Here is a 24,041-nt window from a genome sequence, read left to right as displayed (position 1 = left end):
TCTTGGTTTCCCCTGTGTCTTATTTTTTAACTGGAAGTTTGTACCCCTTAATCCCTTTCACCTATTTCACCCACCCCTGCTACTGCCTCCTCCTGGAAACCACCAGGTTTTTCTCTGTATCTATGAGTCTGTTTCTGTTTTATTTGTTCATTTGTTTTATTTATTTTAAAATATATTTTTATTGATTTCGGAGAGGAAGGGAGAGAGAGACAGAAACATCAATGATGAAAATCATTGCTTGGCTGCCTCCTGCATGACCCCCACTGGGGATTGAGCCCACAGAAAGGGCATGTGCCTCCACCGGGAAAGGAACAGGGAACCTCATAGGTCAAAGTTCACCCACTGAACCACAGTGGCCCAGCAGATTTTAATCTTTTTTATGACTGAGTAATAAAATTCCATTGCGTATATATATACCCCATATCTTTATCCATTTATAAAATCCACAAACAATTATCTTGGCTATCTACACTAATAAAAGAGAAAAATGGTAATTGGCGTACGGCGCTACCCTTTTCATTGGCTAATCAGGGCTATATGCAAATTAACTGCCAACTAAGATTGGCAGTTAACTGCCAACAAGATGGCGGTTAATTTGCATATGTAGGCACAATGCAGGGAAGTGAAAGGGAAAGCAGGAAGAAGCCCCCTGCCACTGACAGTGATCGGAAACCCAGGGGGGAGCTAAGAGCTGGGGGGCAGGGCAAAGGCGGCCCTGGGGCCGCCTTTGCCCTGCCCCCCAGCCATGATTGGAGAATCAGGTACCTTTTCCGCCCTGGCGAGTGATAGCAGGAAGTAGGGGTGGAGCCAGCGATGGGAGCTGGGCACGGTTGAAGCTGGCAGTCCCAGGAGCTAGGGGTCCCTTGCCTAGGCCTAAAGCGAAGCCCACGATCGCGGGGCCGCTGCAGCTGCGGGTCCCCGCTGCCCGGGCCGGACGCCTCAGCCAGAGGCGTTAGGCCTGGGCAGGGGCGGAGCCTGCAACCGCGGGGAGCTGGGGGTCCCCCGCCCAGGCCTGACACCTCTGCCAGAGGCCTCAGGCCTGGTCAAGGGGCCGATCCAGTGATTGGTGATCGGAGGGTGATGAGGGTCAACTCCTCTGGCCGAGGCATCAGGCCTGGGTGGGGGGCGGAGCCAGGGATTGGGGGGATATGATGGTCCCCTTGCCCAGGGCTGAAGCCTGGGTCAGAGGCGTCAGGCTTGGGCGGGGGGTGGAGCAAGCGATCAGAGGGAGATGGGGGTCCCCTGCCCAGGCATGATTCCTGGGCCAGAGGCCTCAGGCCTGGGCGGGGGCCAGAGCCAGTGATCGGGGGGAGATGGGGGTCCCCTGTCCAAGCCTGACACCTCTGGCGGAGGCGTCAGGCCTGGGCAAGGGGCTGATCAGGCGATCGGAGGGTGATGGGGGTCTACGCCTCTGGCCTAGGCATCAGGCCTGGGCAAGGGGCAGAGCCAGCAATCGGAGGGGTCTGGGGGTCCCCTGCCTAGGCCTGATGCCTGGGCCAGAGGCATCAGGCCTGGGCTGGGGGCTGAACCAGTGATGGGGGGAAATGAGGTTCCCCTGCCCAGGCCTGATGCCTCTGTCAGAGGCGTCAGGCCTGGGCAAGGGGCCGATCCTGCGATTGGAGGGTGATGGGGGTCAACACCTGAGGGTTCCCAGTATGTGAGAGGGGGCAGGCTGGGCTGAGGGACACTCCCCCCCCCCCACACACACACACCCAGTGCACGAATTTCGTGCACTGGGCCCCTAGTTGGAAATAATGCTGCAATGAACATAGGGATGCATATGTCTTTTCAAATTGGTTAAATAACCCAGAAGTGGAATTGTAGCATCAAGTATTATTTTGAAGCAAACTCATTTTACCATTTCATCTATAAATGTTTTAATTGGACTTTAAAAAAAATAACCACAATATCATTATTACACTTAAAAATAATAATTTTTAGTACAGTCAAATATCGTGAGTGTTCAAATTTCCAATTTTCTCAAAATTATGTTTTCCTTTTACAGTATCTGCCCCCCATCCTTAGATCAGTTTTGATAAGCTATATTCTCTGGTATTGGGCCCATTTAATCTAAAATTTCAAGAATCCTTTATAATAAAAGCCTAATATGCAAATTGTCCCCTCGACCAGGAGTTCAACCGCTCGTTATGATGTGTGCTGACCACCAGGGGGCAGTGTGGAACATGGCAGCATCAGTGACACAGCACTGGCAGCAGGCAGCAGTGGAGGTGCTTCCGGCCCCAATGGGCCCTGACGAGAGCGGGACCACAGCAGGATGGTGGAGCAGGTGAGCGGTTGGCGCCAGGCCAAGGCAGGTATGAGCAGGGTCCAATCACCCCGCTGATTGCCCCACAGATGGTGACCAGTGGTGGTGGCAGGGGGCCCGATGACTCAGGCAGAAGGGGGTGCATGGGGGCCTGGGGGCCCAAGTGCTGCCCAGAGCTCAGAAGTCAGCTGGGATCTGCTCTTCCACACCAGATGCTCGCGCTTCGATTGCCAGCTAGGCCTAGGGACTGCAGCTGTGCATGAATTTCGTGCACCAGGCCTCTAGTACTATTATAATGCTGTTCATAACAACTTTTGTTATTTTTTTAATGTCTGCAAGGTTCTGTAGTAACGGCTTCTTTTTCATTTCTGATATTAGTTATTTGTGCCTTTCTATTTCTTAATCTCACCAGAGGTTTGTCAATTTTCTTAGTCTTTTCAAATAAGAAACTTCTGGCTTCATACTCTCATATATTTCTTTTCTATACCATTAATTTCTGATCTTATAAGTTCCCTGGTTTTAGATCGCTTTTCTTTTTCTAATGTCTTGAGATGACTCGTTTTCATTTTTTTGTTTTTCTAAAATGTGCATATGTCTATAAATTTCCTTGAAACTGTATGCCAAAGTTTTTGAGATGCCATTTTTATTGTTCAATTTAAAGTATTTTTGGAATTCCAATGTAAGTTATTTGATCCATGGGTAATTTAAAATATTTTAAAATTTTCAAATACATGGGATTATTTATTTACCGTATTGTTATTGATTTCTGGATACTTAAATGCACTAAGGTCAAAGAATATAGCTTGTGTGATAATTATCCTTATGAAATTATCCTTATGATTGAAGCATATGGTCAGAGTTCTGTGTGTGTTTAAAGAATGTTCATATTGTCTGATTCCTCTATCAGTTACTGAGAGAAGCATGCTAAAATATACTTTACTTATAGTTTTATTGATTTCTTTTTGTTAATTTTTGCTTTATATATATATTGAAATTATGATGTTAGGTGCTTCCAAATGTATATTTGTTACTTTCTAGTTGATTGAACTATAAGGGATTTAAATACGAAAAGCAAATTTTTAAAGCATATGAATAAAACACAGAAAAATATCTCTCTGGCCTCTGAATAGAGAAGAATCTTTTAAATGAGACACAAGTATTAACCAGTAGAAGAAGATATTTTCAGAGGAAATAACCAATAAAGGACTGGTTATCCAGAACCTACAAATAACCCTATGAATCAATACAAGACAAATAACCCAATAGAAAAAATGGGCAAACACCTAAATAAGAATTTCATAGAAGAGGAAACTTAAATGGCAAGTAAGCTTATGAAAAGTTTAATAAGTGGTAATTAGGGAAATGCAAACTAACACTAAAATGAGATACTATTATGTGTCCACCTTACTGGTAAAGCTTGAATTGGCAGACAGTAATGGGAACTCCCATTGCTTGTGAGGATGTAAATTGGCACAATCGCTTTGACCAACAATTTAGCATTACTTACTTGGAGATATGCATACTGTATGTCCCAGCATTTATCAGATATACTAGAGGCCCGTTGCATGAAGATTCACGCAGTAGGCCTTCCTTCCCCTGGCTGCCGGCACCGGTTTTCCTCTGGCACTTGGGACCCAGGCCTTTGGTCCAGTCACAGCAGAGAAGCCAAGCCCCTTCAGCCTTTAGTCATCTTCAGTCTTCGCTCCGCGCCTGCATATACAAATTAACTGCCATCTTTGTTGGGTTAATTTGCATACTCATCCTGATTGGCCAGTGGGTGTAGCGGAGTGACACCAATTAGCATGTTTCTCTTTTATTAGTGTAGATACCTAGAGAAACCCTTGCTCCTATTTACCAATACATATATACAATAATATTTATGGCAACATTGTTGTTAAAGTAATAGCAAAAAACAACAACAAAAAACTAGAAACAACCACTATCTATAAACAGTATTTTGGATATTTAAATTGTTTTATTTTTATACAATGGAACACAACATAATTTTGAATTTTTAAAAAACTGAGGAAGACATACAACATGATTGCATTCATTTAAAGTTTTGAAACTATACTTATATATGTAGTATAGAAAAAACTAAACAATATATTTGTTGGGAAAGCAGACCTGTGAATCATTTTCAAAAAGGGAAAACAAAACAAAACAGATATAAGATGTAGATTGGTGATCACCTCAGAGCTGAGAGAGGTACACAAAGATTTTGACACTGTTCTGTTTCCAAAGCTAGATGGTCAATGAGTACTTGATCATTGTAGTATAAGCTATACATATACATTCCATACACTCTTACATATGTATTTTACATTTTAATTTTTAAAAAATAGTCAAGTATGTCAACTTAGGAGGATTTTATATAAATAGTTAATCAAATATTGGGCCTTGAAAAAAAACAATCCCCTTTACCATTGCACCAAAATAATTAAGATACCTAGGAATAAACTTAACTAAGGAGATAAAAGACCTGTACTCGGAAAACTATAGGACATTAAAAAAAAAGAGATAAAGGAAGACATAAACAAATGAAAGAACAGACCATGTTCATGGATTGGTAGAATCAACATCATTAAAATGTCCATACCACCCAAAGCAATCTACAGATTCAATGCAATCCCCATTAAAATACCAACAGCATACTTCAAATATCTAGAACAAACTCTCCAAAAATTCATCTGGAATAAAAAAAAAAAAGACCCCAAATAGCCACAGCAACCCTGAGAAAGAAGAACAAAGTTGGAGGAATCACAATGCCAGATACAAAGCTATGTTACTAAGCCACGGTTCTCAAAACGGCCTGGTACTGGCACAAAAACAGACATATAGACCAATGGAACAGAACAGAAAACCCAGAAATCAACCCAAGCCATTATGCTCAATTAATAGTTGACAAGGAGGCAAGAGTATACAATAGAGTCAAGATAGTTCTTCAATAAATGGTGTTGGGAAATTTGGTCAGATACATGCAAAAAAAATGAAACTAGATCACCAACTTACACCATATACAAAAACAAACTCAAAATGGCTAAAGGACTTAAATGTAAGACGGGAAACCATAAAAATCCTACAAGACTCCATAGACAGCAAATTAGCAGACCTGTGTCATAGCAATATCTTTACAGACACAGCTCCTGGGGCAATGGAGACTAAGGAGAAAATAAACAAATGGTACTACATCAAAATAAAAAGCTTCTGCACAGCAAAAGAAACTATCAACAAAACAACAAGAAAGCCCACTACATGGGAGAACATATTTGCCAATGCTATTTCAGATAAAAGTTTAATCTCCAAAATTTACAGAGAACTCATATAACTTAACAAAAGGAAGATAAACGATCCAATCAAAAAATGGGCAAGGGACCTAAATAGACACTTTTTGAAAGAGGACATACAGAAGGCTGAGAGACATATGAAAACATGCTCAAAGTCACTAATCATCTGAGAGATGCAAATCAAAACAACAATGAGGTACCATCTCACACCTGTCAGAATGGCTATTATCAATAAATCAACAAACGACAAGTGCTGGAGAGGATGCGGAGAAAAAGGAACCCTCGTACACTGCTGGTGGGAATGCAGACTGGTGCAGCCACTGTGGAGAACAGTATGGAGTTTCCTCAAAAAGTTAAAAATGGAACTTCCATTTGACCCAGTAATCCCACTTCTAGGAATATATCCCAAGAAACCAGAAATACCAACCAGAAAGGACATATGCACCCCTATGTTCATAGCAGCACAATTTACAATAGCTAACATTTGCAAACAACCTAAGTGCCCATCAGCAGATGAGTGTATTAAAAAACTGTGGTACATCTACACAATGGCATACTATGCTGCTATAAATAAGAAGGAACTTTTACCATTTGCAACAGCATGGATGGAACTGGAGAGCATTATCCTAAGCAAAATAAGCCAGTCAGAGAAAGATAAATATCACCTGATCTCAGTCATATGTGGGACATAATGATCAACATAATTTGATGAACAAGAATAGATCCAGAGACAAATGGCAGGGAAGGAGGGGGGGGTGGTTTAGAGAGCAACCAAAGGACTTGTATGCATGCATATTAGCATAACCAATGGACACAGACACTGGGGCTGTGGGTGCTTGCCTAGGGAGGGACTGACTGTGGGGGGGGGGCGGTGTCAAGTGGGGAAAAAGGAGACATATGTAAAACTTTAGACAATAAATAAATAAATAATAAGGCCTTGAATAAACCATGTTTATTCATCTGAAAAATTAATTTATCCAGGGCATCTCTTACCCTGAAAATACCTGGCAACCCAGTTTTACTATTTTTTTCTTCTGTATTTCATCTATGTTATGCAACTGTGCAATGATATTACCTCTGTTATTATAAATGTCCAATTAGTTGAAGAAAAGTGCAAGGCATTTGCCTCAGTGTATTCTAACATAATAGGATTTCGTTTATCTTCGACTTGATATAAGGATATTTTTGTCACTATCAGCCTCATTTCCTATACCCTCAGATAAACAATGTATGATAATCCCAGTCATACTTCTTAATGAATTACCATTCAGTGTCTGTATCTAGCAGAGAGGTCCCACATTGATGTTTTATGATTCATACTCATTAGAACAAGCATATCAAACTCAAAGGCTAACACGGGCCAAATAAACAAGGTTTAAGTTTATGTGGGCCACAAAAAAACAAAAGCTTCAATTTTCATAGAAACATAGGTTTATTTCGATAGAGATATGCTGAATACAAAGGGCTGAAATAAATGAATAATTGTTAAGATAAAATAATAGAACATTTTAATAAAAATTGATATTTTTTCTTACCAGACGCTGAGTAACTGCACAAATTAACAAGTGTAATGCAAATAAACCTATTTTTCTTGTTCTCCAAAAGCGAAGTATTTCCTGTTGTGCACACCAAACAAGTACAAGACTAATGATGTGGCAATTGGCTGCTAAAATATTCGCTGCTAGTATTAGTAGAGAGAGATGGTGCACCTGCACTTAAGGTGTGTAAGGGAAATGAATGCAACACGATTACAGTAATCAGTCATTAGCAAACGTTGTAGTTCATTATTAATAATTATGTATAACAGGATATTGTAAAAATTAAGCTATGAGTTTTTTATTAAAACATTTCTTACATACCGTTATATTGGCTGGGCTGCAAAAATACTTGTTGTGGGCCGCAAGTTCCACCTGCTTGCATTAGAAGGATTCCTGCCTTTGATTATAATCTGAGTTCTAAGTAGAGGGATTGTTTAAATTATTCAGGGGTGGGCAAACTTTTTGACTCGAGGGCCACAATGGGTTCTTAAACTGGACTTGAGGGCCGGAACAAAAGCATGGATGGAGTGTTTGTGTGAACTAATATAAATTCAAAGTAAACATCATTACATAAAAGGGGACGGTCTTTTTTTTCAATAGTTTTATTCATTTCAAACGGGCCGGATCCGGCCCGCGGGCCGTAGTTTGCCCACGGCTGGTATAGACTAACCAATTATTTGGAAAAACTATGAGAAAATAAATTTTGGTCACCTAAATGTTAAGGCAAATACTGGAGAGCTGAGGTAGTGTGTCAAAGTAAGTATCAAGGTAGACATATGTAGATAGTGGAAAATTTGTATACATTTGTGGTCTGTCCTTTTTCTCCTGGTGATCTGAATAAAACATTACTTTAAAATTTTTTTTTAAGAGCTTCATTGTGGTATAATTTACAACTGGCAAAATCTGCCCATTATAAATGTACAGTTCACTAATTTCTAGTCTATTTATATAGCTATGCAACCATCACCACACAAAAAATCATTTTTAAGAAAAATGGGAACAACCAAGATGGTAGCATAGGTAAACACCTGTACTTGCTGCCTCTCACAACCACATCAAAGCTACAACTAAAAGACAAAACAAATATCATCCAGAACCACAGGAAAGCTAGCTGAGTGGAAGTTCTACAACTAGAGGAAAGAAAAAGGCGCATTGAGACTGGTAAGAGCTGCGGAGGTGTGGAGGCATGCGTGAAACAGGCTGGCAACTGGGTGCGCTGTTGTTGTTGTTTTCAATCAGGAGAAAGATACAAGCTCCCGATTGCTCTGAACTCCAGTTCCAGGCGAGACTCTGGGGACCCAGACTCATATGGGGAGAAACTGGACTGTCTGGCATCGGGCCAGAACACAGGGCGGCTTTCTCTCAGAGGTGCTTGCAGTGATCATTGTTCCTGCATGGGGCCACGGGACAGAGAGGCCCAGGGACCTCTCTGAGGCAGGGCTGACTGGCAGCCATTGCTGTTTGCTACGCCCTGGTGATTCCCTGAGACCCCTGCCCCACCCAATTTACAACCCCACCCAAGCCATGCACAGTGGCTTTTGCATATGAATAGCCTGTCCTTTTACAACCTAAAACCTAACAAACTGCAGCTGGGTCAGAGAGCTCCAAAGCTTCCAAAAGAAGGCCTAAGGCCCAGCAGCAGCAGCCTGCATTGCTTCACAACTGGGCCTCATCTGGGTCCTTCCAAACCCCAAACAAAGAGGAGGAATATGCAGATCTCTCTGTAGCTCCTGCTGGGTGGCCTCAGGCAGTGGCTGACTTTGCACCTCCTTGGAGATCCAAGAGCCATTGTACCCAGTGGTCAGTGTGAGACTATACCAGATTACAACTCTTCATGTCCATAAGAGACACACCTCAGGAGCAGGGGAAGGTGGAGAAGACCTAAGAAGCAATCAGGGCCAGCAGTCGCCGTTTGCTCCTACTGACAACGCTGAACAATCGGGACCGGTGCCAGGTGCTGGCAGTGGGTGCAAGCAGTGGTTCTGGTGCCAGGAGCAGGTGCGAGCAGGGCCAGCACCAGCAGCAGGTGCAGGCGCCCAGCAGGACCACAGTGTGCAGGAACAAAGAATTTTCAGTAACCACCAGAAGCTCACCTTGATGACAGTGACCAGCGCCCCACCTTGGTCTGGTGCCCCCGCTCACCTGCTCCACCATCCTGCTTCGGCCGATGCCCACCATATTGTGCACTCTGCCACCTGCTGTTGATGCTCACCATGTTCCGTGCACGCCCCCTGGTGGTCAGCGCACATCATAGCACATATTCGGTTGTTCAATTGTTCCGCCATTCAGTCTATTTGCATATCAGGGTTATATATATATGTATACATATATATATACACACATATATAATATATATATATATGTATACATATATATTTATAAACACACACATATATGAAAGGAAATAGAGATGGTTCATCAAAAGTACTGCTGAGATCAATGCTACTAAGTACTTTAGACTTAAAAAAAGGAACAAGCTGGAGGATGAGTATATTAGAGACGACAAGATGAAAAACACTGACATTTAAATTATAGACAAGAATGATGAAAAGGACATAGCAGACAGAAATGTGTGTGTGTGTGTATATATATATATATATATATAGAGAGAGAGAGAGAGAGAGAGAGAGAGAGAGAGAGAGAGACTAGAGGCCCAGTGTACGAAATTCGTGCAAAGGTAGGGTCCCTAGGTCTGGCTGGCAATCAAGGCCAGTCGGGGCCTTCCTTCATTCCGTGCTGCCCCCTGGTGGTCAGCGCACATCATAGTGAGAGATCAAACTCCCAGTCTCCCAGTGTTCCTGAGGGAACACTTTGCATATTGGCCGTTTACATATAGAGATATACAATAGTCATGTATTGTTGGTACATAATTTATAGTTGCTAATATGGGTAAACACCCATGAAATGATTATGATTACATTTAAGAAATCCTATATAATAAAAGCCTAATATGCTAAGTGTCTGATCATCCAGTCGTCCGTTCAACCAATCAAAGCATAGTATGCTAATGATATGCTAAGGCTACTCAACTGCTTGCTATGACATGCCCTGACCATCAGGGGGCAGACAGTCAACCAGTTAACCAGTTGCTATGACTGCACTGACCACAAAGGGGCAGATGCTCTGACTGGTAGGTTAGCTTGCTGCTGGGGTCCTGCCAATCAGGACTGAGCGAGATGGGCTAGACACGCCCTGGAGCCCTCCCGCAGTCCCTCCCCAGCTGGCCAACCTTCTGTGTCCCTCCCAGGCCCCGATCGTGCACCAGTGGGGTCCCTTGGCCTGGCCTGCACCCTCTCACAATCTGGGACCCCTCAGGGATGTCAGAGAGCCGGTTTCAGCCTGATCCCACAGGCCAGGCCTAGGGATCCCACTGGTGCACAAATTTGTGCACCAGGCCTCTAGTGTGTGTGTGTGTGTGTGTGTGTGTGTGTGTGTATACAAAAAAAATCATATGGAGTGGATGTGGGGGTGACTAAGAAAATATGGGAAAATGTTAATCATTTGTGAATCTAAGTGGAGAGTACCTTGGAGCTTATCTTCCAAACGTGCAATTTTTCTGTATAAATTTTTAAAAATTTTTAGAGAAACTATATCCCTTTAGTTCAATGATTCTCTGACCTAGTAGCACATTAGAATCACATGTGAGCCTTTAGAAACTATAAATCTTCTGCTGGAGATTTTGCTTTAATGGTCTTGGATGAGGTCCAAGCATCTGAATTTCTTTGAAATCTTTCTGGAGAAATCTTTTTTCTTTTTGTACTTCTTTTGCTTCCTTTCAAACATCTTGCAAGGGTCCAGGCATAAAACAAGCCCTGCCCTGGCCGTTTAGCTCAGTTGGTTGACTGTCATCCCATGCATTGAGAGGGTGCTGGTTCAATTCCCGGTCAGGGCACATGCCAGGATCATGGACAAAGTGAATTCATTTTAAAAAAGTAATTTCTTAAATGTAATCATAATCATTTCATGGCTGTTTACCAAAATTAGCAACTATAAATTATGTGCCAACAATACATGACTATTACCTGTAATATGTGTGTAACTTTCCCATTATGACAGATAGGAGGCTTTAACCCTGCACAAGAATTGTGCTAATTGTAATTTTAGATGGCCAGTGCTTTAGGTCTTAAATACCCATTCCCCTCCCTAAAACAACCCTGTCAGATGTAGAGAATGAAGGCCAGTTATATGCGACTTCCAAGGAAAGGCAATAGAGATGGTTCATCAAAAGTACTGCTAATATCATTGCTATTAAGCACTTTAGACTTAAAAAAAGGATCAAGCTGGAGGATGAGTATATTAGAGGGTACAAGATGAAAAACACTGATATTTAAATTATAGACAAGAATGATGAAAAGGACATAGCAGATGGAAATGCTTAAATGTATTTGAATACAGAAAAACAAATGCCTCATCTATATATATAAAAGCCTAAGTAACCGTCCAACTGTTCGACTAGTAGCTATGATGCTACTGACCACCAAGGGGCAGACACTCAATGCACAGGCATGGAAACATGGAACAGACTGATGAATCTCAGAGGGAAATGTGTGTGTGTGTGGCGGGGGTGGCGGGGGGGAGGGAGAAAAGATTAACCAAAGATCTTATATGCATACTAGAGCACCAGTTCACGGATTCATGCACTGGTGAGGTCCCTTGGCCTGTCCTGCAGGGATCGGATCGAAACAAGCAGTCCAACATCCCCTGAGGGGGCATCACAAGAGGGCACAGGCCAGGCCAAGAGACCCCACCAGTGCATGAATCTATGCACCGGGCCTCTAGTAGATAGATAAAGCAAGAAAAGGGCCTGAAAAAGAGTCAGAGATTCACTGGACTAAAAAGTATCTTGAGATAATTTAAGACAAGATTATAAATTGGCCCAGACTTTTTTCTTTTTTTTTTTCTTCTTTAAATCTCTGGAGCAGTTTTTAAAAATTACAGTAACAAGTTCTAGAAAAGAAATGTGTTGCAAAAGTTATAGTAAAAGAAAATTAAGCCCTGGCTGGTATGGCTCAGATGGTTATAGCATCATCCCATGCAGTGAAGTGTCATGGGTTTGATTCCTGATCAGGCACATACCCAGGTTGTGGATTCAATCCCTGGTTGGGGCATGTATGAGAGGCAATCAATCAATGTTTCTCACATCAACACTTTCTCTCTCTCTTTCCCCCTCTCTCTTCTTTTCTCTCTAGAATCAATGAAAAACATATCCTCATCCATAGCTGGTTTGGCTCAGTGGATAGAGCATTGGCCTGTGGACTAAAGGGTCCTGGGTTGGATTCTGGTCAAGGGCACAGGCCTGGGTTGTGGGCTCCACCCTCCAGTGTGGGCCAATTGGTTCTCTCTCATCATTGATGTTTCTATCTCTCTCACCCTCTCCCTTCCTCTCTGAAATCAATAAAAATATATTTTAAAAGAATATCCTCAGGTGAGGATTTTTTAAAGAAAATTAAATAGGAAGAAGAGTATACTTCTGAAAATTCATCTAATACAGAGTCATTATGCTAGACTAATGACAGCATAATAGAATTTCTGGGCACATTTGAAAAGGGTACCCAAGCATCACAAACTCAAGTTGCAGTTTGCTTCAGTAACAATAGCATGATTATCACTCTCATGAGAGAGGCTCCTGTGTTACAGAAGCCCCTAGTGAATTAGAATATCTTGAAGGGCTCCGGTGAAATCCACTTAGGCCACTGAGGATGGAATTTAATTTGTGAATCCTTTTTTCAGTATTCATTATTAAATTGGGAAGAGAAACCAGTGAGACTGGTAAACTGTTTCAATACTTCTTTAATAATGCTCTGAATTTACACAATAGTTCGACTAATTACTGTGGCTGCACGATATGCAGTGGTTCTTTATTCTCCCCACCGTCATTAAGGCAAGGGCAGAAGTAGGAATAAAGTTTCTCCGTGAAAGTACTAATGAAGGTGTAAATGTGGGTCATGGTTTTAGCATTGTAGAAGGACACCTGCCCTCCTTCATAATCTAAGTATATGCCCACCTTGTCAAGGTCGTTAGTCAGCTTCAGACTGCAAGAAGGCAAATCCAGAGCCTTTAGATCATTTTGGTTCCTTAGTCTTAAAAGCCAGAATCCTTGCTCAGGAGTTAGAGGACAGCTGCCTTTCCGAATGATGGATTCTCTGACAACGCCAACTGTCCACTTTGTCTTCTTTGCTACTTCTACTTCCCAGTACCATTTTCCAGATGTGAAGCCTTTTGAGCCCAGCACAGCCACACTTGAGTCAAACCTCTCTGGATCATCGGGCATTACCTGCTTAATGTCACCATGCCACACACTGGTTCGGGTTTTGGACAGCACCAAATTTGGGTGCGCGGTTTTAGGGTCCAGAGTTAATGTAAATAAGCCTAATAAGAAAATAAGAGAAAGCAGGGCATGGGAGAAAAGGGGTGAATGCATATTCCCATAGTAGAAGTCAGTATTTATATAAACACCAATAATTTCTCTCCCCATATATATACTTACATATACTCGTTACTGTTTTGGTATCTATGTGGCTATATTCTAGACATTTTTATATTTGTGATAAAAATTAGACTGTACTCTGAAGCAATTTATTCTCTAATAAAGAAAACAATACAAATAATATAAATCTGTACTAGTATGTGTCAGAAAATACAAATGCTGAAGAGGTAACACTTAGGTAAATTTGTCCTAGGAAAGCTTTCTAAGGACAATAACTATTTCCATTGTGATATAACATCTATGAAATGTATTCAGGATGCTTTGGGTAAACAGAGGCAAAAAAGCAATGGGTTAAAAACAAGTAGCTTATGTGGGAGAGAACATAAGGGCTTGCCTGTTAGAGTCAGTCAAGATCTAGCTAACTGATAGAGTCTTTAGAGGACAATGATAAGTTTATATTTGGTTTCTTAGATAACGAGACTTGAGATCTAGAATGGTTTGCCACTGCTAATCAGAATGTGGTCCATAATCTGTGGACCCCACTGGTGCATGATCAGGGCCAGGGAGGGACACAGGAGGTTGGCCAGCTGGGGAGGGACTGCGGGAGGGCTCCAGGGCGTGTCTAGCCCATCTCGCTCAGTCCTGATTGGCAGGACCCCAGCAGCAAGCTAACCTACCAGTCAGAGCATCTGCCCCTTTGTGGTCAGTGCAGTCATAGCAACTGGTTAACCGGTTGACTGTCTGCCCCCTGATGGTCAGGGCATGTCATAGCAAGCAGTTGAGTAGCCTTAGCATATCATTAGCATACTATGCTTTGATTGGTTGAATGGACGACTGGATGATCAGACACTTAGCATATTAGGCTTTTATTATATAGGATTTCTTAAATGTAATCATAATCATTTCATGGGTGTTTACCCATATTAGCAACTATAAATTATGTACCAACAATACATGACTATTGTATATATATAAATGGCCAATATGCAGTGTCCCCTCAGGAGTTCAACCAGGAGACCGGGGGTTCGATTGCTCACTATGATGTGCGCTGACCACCAGGGGGCAGCGCAGAATGAGGGAAGGCCCCGACTGGCCTTGATCGCCAGCCAGACCTAGGGACCCTACCTTTGCATGAATTTCGTGCACTTGGCCTCTAATCTCTCTCTCTCTCTCTCTCTCTCTCTCTCTCTCTCTCTATCTATATATATATATATATATATATATATATATATATACACACACACACACACACACATTTCTGTCTGCTATGTCCTTTTCATGTTTCAGATGTTCCTCTTTTTACTCTGTTTCCCACACTCACATCTTCCCTACTTAGTGAAACTTCTCAAATGAGTGACCTATTTACTTCACTACAACCTCATCCAAATCACTCCTGGAATTCTTCTCCGGAATCATTCTTTATTTTCTAGTCCCTCCCAGGCCTTTGTTTAGATATTAACAATTTTTACCTAGATGGCTACTGCAAACTCTAAGTTTGTCTTCTAGTCTCTTGGGAGCAGAAACTATGTCTTTTACTTCTATGTGCTTGTGATGTGTTCCAATTAAACTTTACTTACAAAACAGGCAGCTGTATTTGCCCCAAAGAAAGTAAAGCACAAATATTTATAAACAAATGTTATGCAAATTTATTGATAAGAGCCATAAACTAAAAACTACCCAAATGTCCATCAATTGGTAAATGAATATGCAAATTGCAATGTATCCATAAAACATGATTACTGATACATGCAACAACATAGGTGAATCTCAGAAAGCATTATTCTAAGTGAAAAAAGCCAGACACAAAAGACTACAGAATATGTAATTCCACTTACATGAGATTTTAGAAAAGACACAAGTGGAAAAGGGCAGATTTAGTGACTCTCAGGGGTTAGGGATAGAAGGAAGAGATTGACTGCAAAGGAATACGTAGGAACTTTTTAGGATGACAGAAATTTTTTATATCTTGATTTTGCAGATGTTTACATAAGTATATATATCTGTCAAAACTCATCAAATTGTACACTTAAAATGATGAGTTTATATCTATGAAGTTTGGGGGTTTTTTGCTTAATCCCTTCACCTTTTTTACTCAGTCCCCTAACACCCTCCCCTCTGACAGCTGTCAGTCTGTTCTCTATATCTTTGAATCTATTCCTATTTTGTTTGTTTATTTTGTTCATTAGATTCCACATATAAGTGAAATCATATGGTATTTGTGTTTCTCTGGCTGGCTTATTTTACTTAGCACAATACTCTTAAGGTCCTTCCATGCTGTTGCAGAAGGTAAGTTTTCCTTCTTTTTTATGGCTGAGTAGTATTCCATTGTGTAAATGTAACACAGCTTTCTTATCCACTCATCTACTGATGGGCACAGACAACAGTATGGTGATCACCAGAGGGAAATGGGGGTTGAGGGAAGTAGAAGAGAATAAAAGGGGAATAAATGTGACAAAAGGAGACTTGACTAGTGTGGTGAATACAGTAAAATGTATTATAGAATTGTACAGTTGAAACCTACATAATTTTATTAACCAATGTCACCCCAATAAATTCAATAAAATTTTAAATGATGATTTTATTCTATGTTAATTGTCTTATTAAAGCTGATTTTTTATTGTCAATTATCTGGAAAAATTGTTAACAGGAATAGATTTGTGATTTTCATTAAGTCAGTAACTACTAATAATAATGAAAAAGTTTTTAAAAACTGTGGTACATCTACACAATGGAATACTATGCTGCAGTAAAAAAGAAGGAACTCTTGCCTTTTGCAACAGCTTGGATGGAACTGGAGAGCATTATGCTAAGTGAAATAAGCCAGTCAGAGAAAGATAAATACCACATGATCTCACTCATTTGTGGAATATAGAGAACAACATAGACTGATGAACAGGGACAGATCCAAAGACAGAGAAATAGCAATCAGACTATTAATCCCCAGAGGGAAAGTAGGGGAGGGTGGGGGTAAGGGGAAGAGACCAACCAAAGGACTTGTATGCATGCATATAAGCCAAACCAATGGACATGGACAACAGGGGGATGAGAGCATGAGTGGGGGGGGGGGGAAGGATGGGGGTGAATGGGAGGGAATGAGGACACATTTGTAATTTCTTAACTAATAAAGAATTTAAAGATTAAAAAAAAATTTTTAGAACTTTGTAGTATATAAATATTTTTATTTAGAATTTTATGTTATTGAAATGCCATTTGTGTTCTTTTGTCCTGCTCAATTCTTTGGTATCTGCAGGATGACAAAAACTTAGAGTTCATATTAGGCACACCTATTTGAATTATTGGGTGTTTTGTTGTTGTTGTTGTTTCTTGAAGCACTGAAGATCTCTAAACAATCTTCTAAGATATTATACTCCATTTTATGAACATCAAACAAAAAGGACCTATAAAAACCCTATTACATTCTAAGAGTATATATAATAAACTCCTCCTTCAGGGCAGAAAAGTTCCAGTGATTTATATAACTGATTTAGCAAAACAGTATAAAATATTAGTTGTCACATTTGATAGAACAATTAAAATCATAGGCTGAGAGGTAATTCTGACATTAGACTCTGTTTACCAGTAAAAAGCCATACATTCTTAAGTCATGGTACCAGAAGAAATTCACTCATACCAACTAGCTTTCTTTTGCTAAACTCTACTCTTCCCCCTGTCCCAGACTCTAACGTATTAATTAGGGCCACAGAAGAGGTCCCACAGATGAAACATACATTAGGAGCCCCACGAACCAATAGCTGCTACCCACTGATACCTGGAGAGATAATGGACTGCATTTCCCTCCACATCATGTACTGGATGGGACCTTTGTACAGGCCCAAGTTCAGGTTTCTGGAGATAAGCTCTCTGGGTGTCAGCACTTTTATTCCTTTCTCCACGCTGCAAGGGACATAAATAATTTATTTTAGATATTCTCCAGGGACTGAAGATAGGGTAAGAATACCATATGGAAATACCACTTACCTATCTAAGAAAGGTGTGATGTCCTAGAAGAGGAAAAGAGAAATAGAGAAGTTAGATGCCTGTTCATCAACTGCAGAAATTTCTTTGGTGATACTGGCCATCCCTGGAATTTGATTGTCAATACTGGGACCCATCACCACTTCTCATCCTCCATGTGTGTTTTCTGATCTGCCTCCTTCATCTAACCCAAGATAAACTGGTCTTATCTTGCTCTTATTTTCTAGCTCCCTTTTACATGGAATAAGAGAGAAGTTAAGGTTAGGCTACATTTCCCTATACTGCCATAGTCTCAGGAGAATACAAGAGGTCAAGCATGCCAAACTCGTGGCCCACAGGCCACATGTGGCCCACAATGAATATTTTTTGCGGCCCAGCCAATATAACAGTATGTAAGAAACGTTTTAATAAAAATTTTGTAACTTCATTTTTATAATATCCTGTTATACATAATTATTAATAATGAACTACAATGTTTGCTAATGACTGATTACTGTAATCGTGTTGCATTCATTTCCCTTACGCGCCTTACACACAGGCGCATCATTTCTCTGCACTAATACTAGCAGCGAATATTTTAGCACCCGATTGCCCGTCATTAGTCTTGTACTGACTTGTTTGGTGTGCACAACAGGAAATACTTCGCTTACAGAGAACAAGAAACATAGGTTTATTTGTATTACGCTTGTTAATTTGTGCAGTTATTCAGTATCTGGTAAGTTAATGTTCAAGAAAAAATATTAATTTTATTAAAATGTTCTATTATTTTATGTTAATGATTATTCATTCATTTCAGCCCTTTGTATTCAGCATGTTTCTATCGAAATAAACCTACATTTCTATGAAAATTGAAGTTTTTGGTTTTTTTGCAGCCCACATAAACTTAAACCTTGTTTATTTGGCCCGTGTTAGCCTTTGAGTTTGACATGCTTGCAGTGGGTATTCTCACCCCAAGGCCACTTTTCCTTACTCTGGCTAGTTAAGCTACTGAATGCTGAAGTGGTAACCAATGCCACATTAGAAGTGAACTTTCAATGACCAAATATTGACAAATAGCTTTTCAAACAGGTCAATGTATGATTTCTGAGAGCCAAAGATACAGCTTAGGTTGCAACATTTTATTTTTAAGAAATAAAGCTTCAAAAGTTCTTTATGAAGAAATATTAAAATATTCATACGGTTATTATTGGAATTTTATTGTCTTCCTTTCTAGGAGGGTGAAAGGAAAACTTTCTATTGAGTGTAAGGCAAAAGTATCTTCCTGCTTTTCTCCCAGAGAATTTTTTTAATTTATTTTTTTTATTGTTGACATTATTACAGATGTCCCGCATTTCCCCCTTCGCCTCCCTCCACCACCCCTGGCAGGTTTTTTCCCCTTCATTGTGGGGAAAAGCTGCTTCTATATCCTTTCTGGCCCTCTTTCCCCTAGTAGCATACCCAGTCATTGATATGGAGTCTTACTTTGAGAAAGTTGAAGGAGTTCTGCTCTTCCATCCGTGCCTGGATGCTCACCAACATCTCCTTGACTAGGAGATACTGTTCCTGAAGCTGGTTCAGATTCAGCTCCATTTCCTCATTCAAGACTTTCCCCTCTTCCCGAAGCTCATTTAAAATGTCCTTTTCTTTGCCATGCAGAAATTGATGCAGCTTTAGAAACTCCACGGAGATGTGCTGCTGCAGATGTAGCTTGTTGTCCTGGAAACCTCCATGATCATCACCAGGGTAATTCCTGAGACTAGCTCTTGGGGATGGGGGCCCACACCAACAATACTCACACAACTTGGGAAATACCATAATAGGAAAATATATAAAAATGTAATATCAACATTGAGCCATACTAAAAGGAGCCCTTTTTGTGGCAGATGGGGAGACTTACTCCATCTTTCTCAGCTAGTTTCGCAATTCAGGATGAAATAGTCAAAAGTAACCTGCAGGTTCCTATTGCAGTACTGAGGTGGTAACCATTGCCATGTGAAATAAGACTCTGGGTTAATCAAACATTCTAGAATGAATGATAATACTCTCCTACCCACAAGTATAAGCCAATATCTACCAAGTGATACTGTTAGACTGGGGTCATAAGGAAGTGGAAAGAAATATCCTTCTCGAGAAATCAAAACATCAGAACTGGGGGGGTGGGAGGGGGCACTCCTGCTGCCAAGACAATATAAAAGAAGAGATGGGAGCCCTAGCCAGAGTGGCTCAGTTGGTTGCGCATTGTTCCATGCACTGAAAGGTTGCTGGTTCAATTCCCTTTCAGGGTACATGCCCAGGTTGTAGGCATGCAGGAGGCAGCCCATTGAAGTTCCACTCTCACATTGATGTTTCTCTCCCTCTCCCTTCCTCTCTCTAAAAAAATCAACAAAAATATTTTTTTTTAAAAAAAAAAGAAGAGTTGGGAAATGTTTGAAGCACTAAAATTGATAACTGATATACTTGCAGCTCTTTTCTTAGATGACCTCAACATCCTCATAGGTGAGCCATCTGATATCCTGGCTTCTTGATTCCTTATTCTCATTTCTAGTGATTTCCACCTTTGTCTATTAACTAGAGGCCCAGTGCACAAAAATTTGTGCACTGGCGGGGGGCGGGTATCCCTCAGCCCAACCTGTGCCCTCGCACAGTCTGGGACCCCTCGGGAGATAGCCACCTGCTGGCTTAGGCCTGCTCCCCAGGTGGCAGATGGCAGGCCCGATCCCGAGATGCATGCCCTGCCTCCCCGGGTTGCACATGGGAGGCCCGGATGGCAGCGGGGCGCCCCACCTGCAGTATGCAAATTTAACGGCCATCTTTGTTGGGTTAATTTACATACTCATCTGATTGGCTGATGGGTGTAGCAAAGGTATGGTTAATTAGCATCTTTGTCTTTTATTAGTGTAGATTCTTAGTTACACTGAGGATTTTATCATCCCCAGTAATTTCACCATCTCCAAAATTAACTTTTTACTCAGGTATCCCTATTGCAATTTTGGGTCTCATTGAAACCTGTGTATTGACCCCTTTGTTTCTATTTCTTCAACTTCTTCTGTCTTTATGTCCCTTTTTTATCTAGCTTGGATTCTATGGTCCATCATTGTTATTGTACTCTTAAAATAGTCTTAACTCTCTCTTTCCTCTAGCTTAGTGGTCAGCAAACTCATTAGTCAACAGAACCAAATATCAATAGTACGACGATTGAAATTTCTTTTGAGAGCCAAATTTTTTAAACTTAAACTATATAGGTAGGTACATTGTTATTAACTTAATTAGGATACTCCTAAGGCTTAGGAAGAGCCACACTCAAGGGGCCAAAGAGCTACACGTGGCTTGCGAGCCGCAGTTTGCTGACCATGGCTCTAGCTCATACTTTTCTAGTTTTCCTTTCACTGCTATTTCTTAGTCTTACTTGTTAGTTCTACAGTTACTTGATATTCTGTTATGGACTCTTTTTCCTTCTCATTCTATATCCAACTGTCTATTTGACATCTACACTCACACCTAACATCTAATGAATCACTCCATCCAGATTATTATTTTTTTAATCTCCAAAGCATATGCTGAGGCTGTTTACGTCTTCCCATCTCCATTGCCTCTCTAGACCAAGCTACTATCATCATTCTATGGCAGTGATGGCGAACCTATGACATGCGTGTCAGAGGTGACATGCGAACTCATTTTTTGGGTTGATTTTTCTTTGTTAAATGGCATTTAAATATATAAAATAAATATCAAAAATATCTTTGTTTTACTATGGTTGCAAAGATCAAAAAATTTCTGTATGTGACACGGCACCAGAGTTAAGTTAGGGTTTTTCAAAATGCTGACACGCCGAGCTCAAAAGGTTCACCATCACTGTTCTATGGGGTTATGTGGTAGCTTTCTAACCATTATTCTTGTCATTGTCTCTCTTAATTCATTCTCCACATAGCCACTAGACTGAAATTTTCAAAATGAAAAGTATTTCTTTGGACATAGCTATCTTTAGTGAATTTGCCATAGATAAATTTCTTATTTTGCCATAAATAAGAGGAAAGACCAGAGAAATCACAACACCACAAAAATCACCCAGCAACTGAACCATCAAAAGAAAGAGCATATTAGGGGAAAGGCCATTGTACTTCCCCTGTTTATCAACAATAGGGAACTTGCTCTACTGCTATGTTCCTTTCCACCCTACTGTGTCCGTTCTTTAATGTTATAACTCAAGTTTCATTTAGTGTATTGACACTATATGTATAGTTACCTTTCCACCCTAATAGCTAAGGTTATAAGGAGGGTATATTCTAGTTCTATCTCATAACCCCCTACCCTGCTCCTCACCTTGTAAGCAGCAATAGCATCTCTCTGCCTGTTCCTCAGGGACTGAAGTTCCTTCAGGGTTGCCTCCAGTTGACCCTTAATGATGATAAACTCCTCCTGGGAATACCACATAAATTCAACCCATACTGACTTGGGAGATGAAGGGCCATAAGGGACATCTCCCCCAAGGCACTAGTATGTCAGAAAAAAAAGCCAGCTCTTGCTGCAAAAGTCTTTCCTTTCCCCCATGTCATAGTTCCTGTCTCTTCCAAGAATAGTGAAGGAAATTACAAGCAGCAGAAAAACTTATGTTTTTTTCTTTTTACCTTCTTAGTTAACCACAGGGGTTTGAGGAAAGTAACAGAACTCTATACATTTTCTACCCTAGTTACACTGTTCTAACTACACCTTTATTCACGTTGTTCTCACTTAGAATACTTATTTCTTCCTTTTGTCCATCCAAATCCAAATGATTTTCCCATTCAAACTTTCTTTCACCATACATCACCTGAATGTTTCAATTTTTTCTAATCTTTTCTGAAATTCTAAACATTTATGAATTACTAGTGTGACAAAATTTAGCTCTCAATAGTAATTCTAAAATTACTTCTGTTGTTTTTTTCATTTTGACTAAATTTCAAGAGTTTTATAACAAGAGCAATATTGTATGCATTCACATTCTGCATGGTGTCTAGTAGAGCACTGTCATGGCAGGGTTTCGGTAAATATTTGATTAATTGGATAGTAGGCTACAGCTTCTCCACTACTCCTTTCCCATATTAGCACCTCTACAGAAAGAACATTGTAAGATATATTATATTTTCAGAGCATTCTGGTCTTTCTAATAATCATCTGAGTAAAAGGGTGAAATTGGAAGAGAGAAGTCCTACAGAAAATATTTTCCCCAGCTCTCCTAACAGATTGTTCAAGGCTCACCTACCGTGAAGAAATGGACAGCATCAGAGATCTGCAGGAACTCTTTAGACTGCCCTGCAGACAACCGAGCATCTTTGCATTGAAAGCAGATCAGCTTCCCTTCTGGCTTACTGAACAATTTCAGGTTCTCTCCGTGTTCTGGGCACTGTGGATGGCCCTTGAGTAAGGGTAGATCCTTAATCTTGTCTACCAGCCTCTCCAGGACAAGGTTGAATGCACAATTGGCATATTGACACATCATCTTACACTTAGGACAGAATGTTTCCTTTGTTTGCTGCTTCCAAAAGTTTTGAATACAGGCCTGGCAGAAGTTGTGGCCACAGGTTAGCATAAGTGGATCCCGGAACCAGTCATTACACAGTAGACAGTGTAGCTCCTTAGTAATATCTTGTATCTGCACTTTAGAGGGTATCTGAGTGATCAAATCATTTGCTTCAATGTAGTTGCCTTGGTCAGTGTTGGAGGAGGTTTTGGGAGATACCTTTGGAAAAGAACAGTTAAAATGAGTTCTCTTTCTAGCTATCGACTCCAGGATAGTGGACTCCACTCCTAAAGAAGTTGAGAATTGGTGCAGCCAAAATAAAAGCACCATAATCTCTTCTTTGAAAATGATCTGATAAGTTTTGTAACATCATCATTTATTACTACTTTCAACACCATTTAAACTTTAGTAGAGAACCAAGACAGAAGAAAGGATACTCAACCAAAGAAATACGTTTTGTTGTACATCCCCCTCCACTCACTTGTTTTATGTATCAGTTGGAAGTTTTACCTTCAACGTCTGTTCTCCTAGTTATTACCTTTTTTTGTTTTGGGTTCTAGAAGTCAAGTACAAAGAATTAGAAGATCAATCAGATTCCTCAGTCAATGGCATAGTATCATTCAGGCCTTCTGCTCTATTTTTTATTTTTGTTAATCCTCACCCAAGGATATTTTTTTCCCATTGATTTTTAGAGAGAGTGGAAGGGATGGGGGAGGGGGGGCGGGGGAAGAGAAGAAAGAGAAAAAGAAACATCAATGTGAAAGAAACACATCAATTCGTTGCCTCTCTCACATGCCCCAACCAGGGCCGGGAAAAGAACCTGCAAACCAGGTACATGCCCGTGATCAAGAATAGAACCCATGACCTTTTGGTCCGCAGACCTACACTCTACCACTGAGCCACACCGGCCAGGGCCTGCCCTCCTTTAAGAAAAATTACACAAATAACATTTGTACAGAAAAATGCAGAATCTTACTTGTACAGTTCAATGACTTCCAACACTAAACATTAGTTTTGCCTATTTTTGAATTTTATATAAATTTTGTGACATGTACTCTTGTTGCTGGCTTCT

The 24,041-nt window shown here is 40.7% G+C and overlaps 1 protein-coding gene across 3 annotated transcripts; it reads right to left on the bottom strand.

The window, feature by feature from the left end:
• Positions 1–12,863: 12,863 nt before the first annotated feature.
• TRIM69 (tripartite motif containing 69) lies at positions 12,864–23,678 on the bottom strand. 3 transcript variants are annotated; one of them, XM_036299985.1, is made up of 6 exons: positions 23,451–23,678; positions 22,712–23,188; positions 18,955–19,272; positions 17,497–17,519; positions 17,288–17,412; positions 12,864–13,460 (listed from the first exon to the last, which is right to left on the bottom strand). In XM_036299985.1, exons 2-6 carry the CDS (start codon positions 23,036–23,038, stop codon positions 12,919–12,921), a joined length of 1,335 nt encoding a protein of 444 aa, XP_036155878.1. In that variant the 5' UTR covers positions 23,039–23,188; positions 23,451–23,678; the 3' UTR covers positions 12,864–12,918. The 3 variants fall into 3 exon arrangements, with proteins under 3 accessions (XP_036155878.1, XP_036155888.1, XP_036155872.1); XM_036299995.1 differs by lacking the exon at positions 23,451–23,678 and adding an exon at positions 21,793–21,888 and having other exon boundaries at positions 18,955–19,188; positions 22,712–23,444; XM_036299979.1 differs by lacking the exon at positions 23,451–23,678 and having other exon boundaries at positions 22,712–23,444.
• Positions 23,679–24,041: the final 363 nt, after the last annotated feature.

Source organism: Myotis myotis, unplaced genomic scaffold (assembly GCF_014108235.1).
Source record: "Myotis myotis isolate mMyoMyo1 unplaced genomic scaffold, mMyoMyo1.p scaffold_m19_p_1, whole genome shotgun sequence".
Taxonomy (NCBI): domain Eukaryota; kingdom Metazoa; phylum Chordata; class Mammalia; order Chiroptera; family Vespertilionidae; genus Myotis; species Myotis myotis.
Note: the sequence above shows the minus strand (reverse complement) of the source record. Positions and strands in the feature narration are given on the sequence as shown.